Source organism: Petromyzon marinus, chromosome 19, assembly GCF_048934315.1.
Source record: "Petromyzon marinus isolate PM22_M1 ecotype Great Lakes invasive population chromosome 19, UKy_Petmar_22M1.pri1.0, whole genome shotgun sequence".
NCBI classification, from domain to species: Eukaryota; Metazoa; Chordata; class Hyperoartia; order Petromyzontiformes; family Petromyzontidae; genus Petromyzon; species Petromyzon marinus.
Window position 1 is genome coordinate 9,007,810 of NC_133685.1, and position 12,598 is coordinate 9,020,407.

At 40.8% G+C, this 12,598-nt stretch overlaps 1 protein-coding gene across 2 annotated transcripts in view; it reads right to left on the reverse strand.

Annotated features, from left to right (window-relative positions):
• UBXN4 (UBX domain protein 4) overlaps positions 1-12,282 on the reverse strand; it is a 38,017-nt gene extending 25,735 nt beyond the window's left edge. The window contains exons 1-3 of one of the 2 annotated variants that reach the window (XM_032957140.2): positions 11,986-12,221; positions 2,272-2,374; positions 1,539-1,567 (exon numbers count right to left, since the gene is read on the reverse strand). In XM_032957140.2, the coding sequence (XP_032813031.2) occupies positions 1,539-1,567; positions 2,272-2,374; positions 11,986-12,067 (214 nt within the window). In that variant the 5' untranslated portion in view covers positions 12,068-12,221. Of the gene's footprint in view, positions 1-1,538; positions 1,568-2,271; positions 2,375-11,985 lie in introns of both variants that reach the window. The other variant, XM_032957138.2, reaches the window with a different exon arrangement.
• Positions 12,283-12,598: the final 316 nt, after the last annotated feature.

The following is a 12,598-nucleotide window of genomic DNA, read 5'->3' on the forward strand; positions in this document are numbered from 1 at the left end:
TGTGTTATTTTTAAAATTGAAATGTAAAAGTAATTGTCCAGTCAAACGGTGTCCCCTACTCAAACAACTGTGGGGCATAGCTCAACTATGTTGACAGTTGTAAACCAGTTGTAAACCAGTTGTAAACCAGTCAAGAAATTTTACCATTGCTATGGTGGGAGAAAAGCCTCTCCATAGTGCGATATCCGACAAAATGGTGCCCATTTTATTGACCCAAAATAAATTATGTTGAGCAGGATTTGAGCTCGCAACCTTTCCACTGTGAGTGGAACAAGCCAACAAAGCATAGTAACCCTAAATAAACACCAATCGTTTACCATGACAATGCCTGGCTTTACAATAAGCAATGATAAATTACACAGCCACTAGGCAGCATGGAGAACAGAGATAGGAGTGTTTAGTAACTGCTCTTACAATGTGTTTCAGTGGTGCCTCAGGTTACCTGCCATTTTATAAATGCATGCTACCTCAGCAACACGTTGCAAATGTATTCGAGGAATTAGCGTGGAAACAAATATGAAAGATCCTGTGAAATCATTTGCAAGAGTAAGAACTAATTACGAGTGTAAGGGGGGGGGGGGTAAATTTTCACATTCATTTCAAACCCACTGTGATTAATTCATAAGTTACACCTTCCAGCCCATAACTGTGACAAGCGTTTTAATACACAATGGCGGGTACACATTATCTGTGTGCGGAATTGGGCTAAAATTCGAAGTGACAAACAATTAAATTTAGATTTAAGGCTTTCGTGAATGCAGGGATTCATATTCTTGATTCTTTCGGTAAAGTCATGTAGAAGGGAAACAATAAAATAATAAAAATAATAAACAATACAATTCTCACGACGTTTCTACTGCAACACAAGCAATCATCATCAGGTATGAAAACCACAGCAAGAAAAAATTCAAATTTTCAAAATTTTCTTGCTGTGGTTTTCACACCTGATGATGATTGCCTGTGTTGCAGTCGAAACGTCGTGATACTTTTATTGTTTTATATTTTTATTATTTTATTGTTTCCCTTCTACGTGACTTTACCCAAAGAACCAAGAAGACAAATTAGGCAGTGTTGGCTTCCAACGGTGCCTCTGAGTTAGTGGTAGGCATTCCACATTACTATGGAATGGGCCTGTATATTTTTTAGGATGACAGATGATGTTCCACAGTAGTCCTCAATATTTTGTACAACAGAGAATATTTGTGTAACAAGGTGATTCCCCTTAGCTTGCAAAATCCACTGATAGGTAGACAAATAATATTCTTTTAAATGGGTTTGCGCGACAATATTAATGTGAATTAATTTACATTAACATGACAGTCAAACTTGCTGATACTTTTCACGTTGCCTTCAAAGGCCCGTCAGATAACACGTAAAGAGTTAAATTTTTGTGGTAAAAAACACGTATTTATATAATTACAATTAAAACACCAAAACTCAATATTTGGTTTACGTATTTGCCATAACAATTATTGTGTGAATAGGCCATGAGATAAAAAATGATTTGTGCAGAGCGGAAAATGTTCCAGAAAGGATACAAATCTGTGAAAACTGCATGCAGGGTTCACTGTAAAGACACAAAGTGAAAATATTAGATGGACAGCATTCTTTCAGAAAATATCAAACATGTTTTTCATGTTAATTTCTCACAAAGTGGAAATTATTTTATTACACCGGAGTGATGATGGGCTGAGGCAGTGGCTCACCCGAGATTTAAGCGCACAACCTTCCGAATGCAAGTCAAGCGTTCCAACCACAGCGTCACCTGAATGGTTAAGTATTATGCTTGATTTGAAGCTTTCGTGACTGCAGGAATCCATACTCTTTGGTTCTTTCGGTAAAGTCACCGAAAGAACCAAAGAGTAAGTATTATGCGTTTCTCATGTGATTTTATAGGAGTTTAATTATCTTCTAGCGTTTGTTGCCTGCCATTCCCCTAGTATCCTCAAATAAACTAGATATTCCGCAAAGTATATTTGTAACAGGTCATCACGGCATTGCCGTTGATGTCACCATACCTCGCCTTTGATTCCTTCTACCAGACACAATTGGATGGTAAAAACCAAACGTTAAAGGTTCGTTCTTAGTATGCCTCACCAACTGGATTTAAAGCTTCCCATTGGCTGATGACCTTTCAGTATCACTTCAATGACTACGTTTTTCAATTATTTCCTGCCATATCATATTCTGAACATCCAAGTCACTTGGCTTTTTAATGCCATCACATTTCCAACTCACCTGAAAAACAAACACAAAGGGGCCGGTTCTCACCTGGCAGCTTGCAGCTTTATGGCCACACATGCCTGGGCAGCTGCCTCAGTAACTTCTGGGTCCTCCCAGCTCGCACTCATCGCCACAGATTCCTCATCATCACCTGTGTGGATCATCATCATTATCGAAAATCAGAACAGTCTTTTATTTTCGGTCAGATATAGTGAAATAATGTTCATTGTAGTACCCTTATAAAGTTGGGTTGAGTGCCTCTTGTGTGTGGCACTTGCAAACCTCAGGGATACGAGGCAGCTCGTTGATTACAGGATAGCAAGTGGCTTTCTGACCAAATACACTGATACACCAGTAATTTCATATACAAATTGTAATTAAATCATTTACAGCCCTTTATCAATTTACTACTTGATGAAAACCTGTGTTGCGTTCGTCATGGGAGTTGTTTGCCCATACTTCACCACACTCGTCAGTGCGGCTTGACAAAGGGGGGGGAGGTCAGATCAGGTTCACATGTCACTCGCTACTGACGTAAGCGATGGCTGGGAATCAAATTCAGGTCACTGGGTTCATCGCGCACTGTGCTAATCAGTACACCAAAGCGCCTCCACATTTCTCATAAAACACTCTTGATGAAGAGTGCTCAGGCATGAACTCGCTTGACACTACAACTCATACAAGCATTAAACAACTGCTGAAGCAAGACTTAAAAAAATATGAATTACACATGAAACACTGACCAATAATAAAATATGGGTATCCTTTTCAATTATTACTGAGTCATAACACACCTGCAAACATCATATAAAAACATGAGAATTTGGATACATCCCTATACCTCACCTTTCCTCCTTGATCTCTGATATACTGCACTAATAAAATGTTTAGTTTATCTTGAGGCTGATAAGCTGCAGCAAGAGACTTGGTTAGTACAGACTTTGATCTTATTGCACTTAAATTTTCCCCATTTTTTTTAAATGACATCTCCCAGTCGTAAGATGTAAATCACCTACTCAGCTCCTCTTTGTGGTGAGATTTTGCCATCCAACTAGATACGAGGTCATCACTATATACATACCATTCCATTGTTTTAATTCGGGCATCACTACAAAGAGGTTGTGAGTCAACAATATATTTAAAGAGTTTAGCATTACGTCCTATGGAAAAGCGTCTGTATTGTCCGATGGGAATGTTTAATTACCATCACTTTCTCATGACTAGAAGCAGACCCAATTGTTCTCGAGTAGGACAATACACAAAACCCTATACATGTGCTGTTTATTAACGCTCTCCAATCACTTGCATAGCGATCTACGGATGATAATTGGAGTGCACTGAACACAGGTTTGTATTAAGCTCATGCTGAAATACAAAGGTTTGTTTTACGATAAGGCTGTGCCCAAACAGAAACGACTAAAATAATATAAGCCGGATACAGTAAGGGAAAAAAAGTATTTGATCCCCTGCTGAGCTTGTACGTTTGCCCACTGACAAAGAAATGATCAGTCTATAACTTTAATGTTAGGTTTATTTGAACAGTGAGAGACAGAATAACAACAAAATCCAGAAAACGCATTTCAAAAATGTTATAAATTGATTTGCATTTTAATGAGGGAAATAAGTATTTGACCCCTCTGCAAAACACAACTTAGTACTTGGTGGCAATCACAGAAGTCAGACGTTTCTTGTAGTTGGCCACCAGGTTTGCACACATCTCAAGAGGGATTTTGTCCCACTCCTCTTTGCAGATCTTCTCCAAGTCATTACGGTTTCGAGGCTGTCGTTGGGCAACTCGAACCTTCAGCTCCCTCCACAGATTTTCTATGGGATTAAGGTCTGGAGACTGGCTAGGCCACTCCAGGACCTTAATGTGCTTCTTCTTGAGCCACTCCTTTGTTACCTTGGCCGTGTTTTGGGTCATTGTCATGCTGGAATACCCATTCACGACCCATTTTCAATGCCCTGGCTGAGGGAAGGTTCTCACCCAAGATTTGACGGCATATGGCCCCGTCCATCGTCCCTTTGATGCGGTGAAGTTGTCCTGTCCCCTTAGCAGAAAAACACCCCCAAAGCATGTTTCCACCTCCATGTTTGACGGTGGGGATGGTGTTCTTGGGGTCATAGACAGCATTCCTCCTCCAAACACGGCGAGTTGAGTTGATACCAAAGAGCTCCATTTTGGTCTCATCTGACCATAACACTTTCATCCAGTTGTCCTCTGAATCATTCAGATGTTCATTGGCAAACTTCAGACGGGCATGTATATGTGCTTTCTTGAGCAGGGGGACCTTGCGGGCGCTGCAGGATTTCAGTCCTTCATGGCGTAGTGTGTTACCAATTTTTTCTTGGTGACTACGGTCCCAGCTGCCTTGAGATCATTGACAAGATCCTCCCGTGTAGTTCTGGGCTGATTCCTCACTGTTCTCATGATCATTGCAACTCCACGAGGTGAGATCTTGCATGGAGCCCCAGGCCGAGGGAAATTGACAGTTATTGTGTTTCTTCCATTTGCGAATAATCGCACCAACTGTTGTCACCTTCTCACCAAGCTGCTTGGCAATGGTCTTGTAGCCCATACCAGCCTTGTGTAGGTCTACAATCTTGTCCCTGACATCCTTGGAGAGCTCTTTGGTCTTGGCCATGGTGGAGAGTTTGGAATCTGATTGATTGCTCGTGGACAGGTGTCTTTTATACAGGTAACAAGCTGAAATTAGGAGCACTCCCTTTAAGAGTGTGCTCCTATTCTCAGCTCGTTACCTGTATAAAAGACACCTGGGAGCCAGAAATATTTCTGATTGAGAGGGGGTCAAATACTTAGGTCCCTCATAAAAATGCAAATCAATTTATAACATTTTTGACATGCGTTTTTCTGAATTTTGTTGTTATTCTGTCTCTCACTGTTCAAATAAACCTACCATTAAAATTATAGACTGGTCATTTCTTTTGTCAGTGGGCAAACGTACAAAATCAGCAGGGGATCAAACACTTTTTTCCCTCACTGTACATATAAAATGAGGCCTTTTATTTCAATTACGTCACACATCTGCGTGCAACAATACAACTATCACTTTACTGAGTGTACTGGTGTGGTTGTGACATCTCTTGGGTGTTTGTGTTTGGGGGGGGGGGGGTGGTGTGATTGTATGCTCTTTTTGAGCACGTTCACATCTTTCTCTTGTCTACAACTCTCCTTGCTTCAATACATTTAGTCAACTCTCAATTATCTAAGAAAATAAAGGAAGGGTGGGCCTCGATCAAACAAAAACAAAGAAAATATAAGTAAATCAGGCGATGACAATATGTATGGCATGGCTTACCTACGTGAAATGGGGGTGGAAATATAAATGTTTTCTGTTTTATTGCTGCATAAATTATCATCGACTTACCAAGGTGGTTGTGGCCACGTGGGTGCTGAGTCACTGACTATTGACGGATGAGGAGCAGCGATTAAACCAGCATGCATGTATTTTTTTTTCAACGATGAATCCACAACAAAGATATCCACCCATGAATAACCTGGAATGAACTGTGTTCATCAACTGTGCTCACCTACCCCTACTGGACATCTGTGAAAAACTTCATAGCTCATCGCATTTCTCCAGTATAAACACAAATTCTGATTCATTAACTGTGTTCACATCCTTACTCACCGGACTACATCTCCGTTCTATAACAACACTGCATTTCTTAAATATTTTTGTAGCCGACATTCTTAAATCATGACATCTTTATTCTTTAACAAATATTCTTTCACAGCGTCAGCTCTATCTCTTACACATTCTCCTGCGGAGGGAGCTGGTAGGAACGTTGGGTTGCTCGGTCAATGGCCAGGGTCAACGGCGGCACCACGTGGTGTATTCCGCACAATATGCCCGACTGTGAGGGCGGGCCCAAGCCGGTGTGAGTAGGTTAAACGTTGAGTTTTATAAGGGCACCACGGGGTGACCAGCCCCCCTCCCCACCCAGCCCCACCCCTCCCCTCCCCACCCAGCCCCTCCCTCCAAACCCAGCCCCTCCCCACCCACCCCCCCTCCCCAACCAGCCCGACCCTCCCCACCCAGCCTCTCCCCACCCTCCCCTCCCTCCCGACCCTCCCCTCTCCACCCCTCCCATTTTTGGATGCACGACGGACGCACGGACACAATAATCCCCTGTGGGCTGGTGTAACCAGGAGGTTCCTTCCAGTAAAATGCATCTCTATGCAAGCTCGAACTGCACCGGTCGTTAATTTAAACAAAATTCCACATTACAAAAAAACACCACCAATTTACATTAACATCGATTTAACTTATCAGTAGTAAAACTTAAATTACGATATAAACGGTATTTTATTTGTACCCTTTTTCTGACATAGCCAGATAAGACAGATATTGTGGAAGTTATACAATTTATACCAGAGCTATATAATCACCATGTTGCCCAAATGCACAATTGTAAAAGGAGACATAAATGAGTAAAAATGCTAACAGTAATAATTGCATGTAAAAATTTCAATTACACATTCGCAGACAACAGCTGCATGGTGTTTGTGCTACCAATGGCATGTGCTAGTTATATATAGCTGAACTGAGAACACATTAATAATTCGTGTACAATGCAGGGACGCTTACACTTAATATTCTGTGGCCTGTAGTAGCTGATGTTTAAATTCATTTGGATACGGAGTTTTTCCCATCCAAGTAACATAGGCTTATGATTTAGCCATGCAAGCTGGTGACAACTGCCATCTCAACCTATCCTACGCTTCCCATTGGTGAATTTAGCATTAAACAATTTCACTGCTTAGTCTGTGGTAAATTAGTCTTAACTTGGAAGACAAAGATATGAATGGTGATGGGCACATCATAGTTAATTCATCTGGTATTAACAGGCGTTTACTCATAACATCTGTGCAGTAAGGACAAATGTAATAACTTTCTCTTTCTGTGTATTGTGTGCTATAGTGTAGTTATAGTGTAGTTGATCATCGATTATCCAGCGCGATTATCTGGCTACCAACATTATCCGGCGGCCCCGGGCCGAACCAAAGAAACCGAAAAACGCTCCAAAGTTTGTAACCAGTCTGGCGATCGGGGGGCACCATGGGCATGACGAAAAAAAGTAACTAGTTGATTTCAGTGTCAAATATATACAGTACATTATACACTGCATACAACTTAAACAATGGAAATACTGCACGTATATACATCACCCCATGCAGAGTCTTCGAGATCTGAGTGGTAAGTACGGAAATCATTTTTTTTAAGTAGGATATTGATTGTCCATTTGTATATTTATTTATCCTAATTTCAGATGGTAAACGGATTAAAAAATATACAACACAGAAAAACATTAAGCCATACAAGAATGTGCAAAGATAAACTATTTTAAATCATTATTTGTGATTATCCGACATTTCTGAAAATCTGGCGCCCCTCGAAGACACCAGATAATCGATGAGATGGTGTAGGGTAATTGTATGTACATTATATCACACATGTTCAGTGGAAGGTAATAATCTGGGGCCTTATATCCTAATATAAATGTACATGAAATGCCCAACATTTAAAATCAGGAATACAGGTTAGAGGTGCTTAAGTTAGCACGAGAAAGTGATTAAAATAACGTAAGATCATGCGATTGTTAGCGACACTGGGCCACTTTGTACTGTTAAATATAAGTTTCAGAACACTGGGTTCCAGACCATGGTGTTTGCACATGAAGGTAAAATTATGGTGGCATCCCAATCAGAATGATACATCAAGTTTCATTGGAATTGGGTAGCTGGCACCTGTAATTGTAGCAAGAGCTTTCAGTGACTTTAGTGTTAGCTTAGTTGGCCTCTGCTCTATGTTATATTATATAAAAGCGCTGTACACTCAGTGATCACCTGCTAAACAAGGAGATATATGATAAAGTAAACATGCTTAATACAGTACATGTGGTTTGGCATTTACTTCCTCAGGCCTAATTGAAATAACCATTCATGTATTATATCAAGGCTATGCACTGTCCATTCTGATATATCAGCAGCTATTGCCAGATGATAATCGCATCTCTCAAGAATTGACTCCATCGCTCTGGAAGGCACCGTGGTTAGAGTGCTCGACTCTTTCAACAAAAAGTTAAAATCTCGATCATTTGTAACTCAGCTCAAAATTCCTTTGAACAAAAGGAGTACAACTTAGCAGAAAGTCAACATTGGTTGTCCTCTTCAGACTTATGTCCGTCGAATGAATATTGATTTTAAAGTTGACAATGTATAACCAACAGATGAGCAAAGCCTCATTGCTCATATTTCGTATTAGTTAAGTCGACCACCAACAGAGATTTTAACTGAATTTCACAACATTCCAATAGTCGTAAGATAATGCTAGTGCCATCCGATAGTTTACTCACTGTACTGTCTAGGCAAACACGTGGAAAGCCTATGACAATGACGTGTACAGCAATCACGTTCATATATTGAACTGCATAGGCATCAATGTATTGTTAACATACACACACCATCGTAACAAATCACAAACGTCAAAATGCCACCCACCTCAAATGAGCAAGCGGACAGTGCTTTTGTGATGTGGGCCTTTTTTTCTCTTATTAAAATTTGTAAAGCAACGTTGCCCATTTTATTCCGAATGTTGCGAGACGACAAATCACTGTGGATTTCCTGAAGGGTATCGTAGTTACAAACTTCGTTAGAGAAAAGCTCACGGAAGCAGATACTACCACAGAACTACATGTGAGGCAGTTAAGTGACCTCTGTTCCATAACGTAGGGGGCAGCAGTTTTTCACCTGATTTGAGAAGAATGTTTGCCGCATAACGGTAAAAACCAATGTTTTAAATTCTCAGAGCTAAGATTTCAGTAATACTTACAGCTTATATGGTGACTTAAAAAATATATATCAAGGCACTTTACATCAATGACGATGGGTGTTGGGGGGTAAGTAGTGGCTAAGAAAGAGGAAGCCTTCTGCTTAAAGAGAAATATTTTATATCCCAACCGAGCCAGAGTTCCACAATCCAGGTGCCACATAAATGAATGCCCAATCACCACAATTATCGAAATAAGGTGTTATTTTTTTTTGTGAGCAGCCACTGGTAACCAGGCTGAGATCATGAACTCACTACACTTCTGAACTCGGTTTTAATGATTCAAACCTAGGTTTCTCAGTGGTAGCAGGTAAGTGCTTTCACTTTTTCGTCACCCAGCTAGCTCCTCCTGTCTCTGGCAGAGGTCACCATTTAAGATTTTATTTGGATTAACCATTAAAGAGAAAAAAAAAGATTAGGGGCCGTCCATAAATGACGTCACGCGCTTTTGGCCGATTTTTTTACCCCCCCTCCCCCCTCGTCACACAGCGTCACAAAAATGATGTTGGAGGGGAAAACACGTATTAATAAGGAGGCGTTGGAGAGCTGAAATTTAGCATGAAATTCACTTGAAAATATTCAACGTCTAACTAAAACCGCATATGTTCAGAATATTATATTTAAATTCTCTAATAATTATAAAATATTAAAAGTAATTATAACTATAAAAAAATTGAAACTTTGTAGTAGGACGAAAAAAAATGGAGAGTACAATTATAACAATCACATATTAATTCCACAGAATGAAAAGCCCTGGTAGAATCATTAGAATCTAAATGTTTAATAACAATCATTCAAAAATGTAAAAAAATTCATGCTTCACCATTATCCCATGGAGAAGCAAAATGCTCCTTCATGGAATAAATAAAAGGTGACCTAAGCAAATTTAAATCAAATAGTTAATAATGAAAATTAATCAAAATTAGTGTTGTTATAACAATTCTATTTAATTAAGTTTATTTAAAGTTGTGAATTTTGATGTGACGTCACATTTCTCAAACCCCCCCTCCCCCCCTCGTCATACATCGTCACAAATGTCTGACCCCCCCCAAGTTGCGTGACGTCATTTATGGACGGCCCCTTAGTTGACTACATATACGAGACAATTTACAGGATTGATTTGAAGCTTTCGTGACTGCAGGAATCCATACTCTTTGGTTCTTTCGGTAAAGTCACGTAGGTATAAAATAACTGAAATCACGTTTCGATTGCAAATAAATTAAATCACGTTTCGATTGCAATTAATAAATTAAATCACGACGTTTCGATTGCAATCGAAACGTCGTGATTTAATCGATTGCAATCGAAACGTCGTGATTTAATTTATTTTATACCTACATGACTTTACCGAAAGAACCAAATGGGTCCCTGCAGTCACGAAAACTTCAAATTTACAGTAATACATTGTTATAATGCAGGAGTAAATCACAAACTCTGTAAGTCACATATAAGACGAATCGGCGTGTGCAATTACATATAGACTATTACACACATACGGTATTTAGTAAGACTTGCGGTGTGAATACAGGGTGCTAAATATTTGCAGGGAAACATCATACAAATAAGTAATATTTAAAAAAAAATGTTAAACACGCTTTAATAAAATGTACCATTCTAGTTATGTAAGAACTCCACATCTCCAGGAAGTGGGCCCGAAGCTTGCCACAACGTAAGGGGGCCGTGGCCAATTACAGCCAACGTGAGTTGTGCGTGGACAATAAGACCCAAGCCGAAACATAACATATAAAAAATGTTTAAAGATATATTTATTATTTTAAATTAAAGAATATAGCATTGTCATCAGTATGACATAAGTATACCAAGTTTGCAGTCGATACCACATTGGGAAGTGGGTTAAAATTGAGTTGCAAGATTTGAGGATACAACAGAGTTAATAGAAAGCGTGTAATTAGTTTTTTTCAAAAGTTCCAGATATTGTGAATACTGTACTGTAATGTACGTACAAACATTAAGCTATACATTTCACACATGTAAATACTGGACAGTTAAGTTAAATGTAAAACGTAATGAAGTACTTATGGAATAAACGTGACGTTCGTGAGACGTCAAAGTACAAGTATGCAAATGACTGGCAAATGCGAATAGACCAAGTGTCCAGCTCACCTTTTGTTGAAACAGCGTTATGGATACTTCTTAAATAAAAGCTCGTTCACTGCTCTTATAAAACACCGGATCAAACACCGTACAACATTTTGATTTAAAGCTTCCGTGACTGCAGGGATTCATATTCTTGGTTCTTTCGGTAAAGTCACCACGTAGAAGGGCAACAACACAATAATATCATCATCAGGTGTGAAAACCTGATGATTGCTCGTGTTGGCAGTCGAAACGTCGTGATAATTTTATTGTTTTATACTTTTATTATTTTATTGTTTCCCTTCTACGTGGTGACTTTACCGAAAGAACCAAGAACACTGTACAACATCACGATGATTGCGTGATGTGGGCCTAGGGCCAAATTACCGGGAACGCGCCCAGCTCTCGTCAGAAAATCAGAATTGAAGCCAGCCTAAAACAAAAACTCTCTACACAACAAATCTTTGGTTGGGTTGACCAGCGGCCGTGCACTTTTGTCGTGCGGTGCTGCGTTTGTCAGCCCAGATCAGTGAACACGCACGGACGAGCGCGAATTTGTCGTTAGATAAGAACCCGAAACGCGACCCCGCGCAGGCACGGGCAGGGCCCCCCTTCGACCAGCAACGGATTGACAACATATTGCTGCGCGTGTATACTGGTACACAATTGAGACCACAACACAGGGACCCCCCTCGAGCCGCGAGACGGGGGGGGGGGGTGGCCGCATTCAGGAAACCCCGTAAGGCTTCGGGCCTCCTCCCAACCCACCACCACTACCACTTCGGAAAGGCGCGTCAGGAAGTGCGCTCACCGCAAATAAACACGACGAATATGAACTTCTTCTTCTTGGCCTCCGCTATTGCGGCGGGAATGGCTCCATCGAACCACAGCATGGCTGTTAACTGCGGCGACACTAAACTCTGTGCAATGTGAACGTCTTCGCGGGACGGAGCCTGGGTTTACTTAACCCGAGAAGATTACAGTTCGCCCTGGCCACTCGCGTCGGCGGATTGGTCCGCGCGCCTCACGTGGCCCCCTACGCGCTCCATTCCCATTGGCGCAGAGGCGTCGGATATGCGCTCGACGTTACGTCTTTGCTGTACAGTATTGGGCGATTCCGAATCGGCTCGTCACGCGAAGCGAACGTGGTATCGATGGATGTCTCCACCCCAGATTCAGAATCGATCAAGTACGCGCAAACAGGGATGATTCCAGGCACAGTTAGCGATTCAATAATCGAGACACTGAACACGCAAATAATTCCAAATCGATTCCTGTACATCGAGATTGGCAGTCCTTGATTTACGAACATCGGACTTACGAACCAGCAGCTTCCACGAGATTTTTTTACATCGACTTATAACGCGAACTCGCACATGCAAACTAAACCAGGGAACGGATTGTGTTTGGCGGAGCAATCCTCC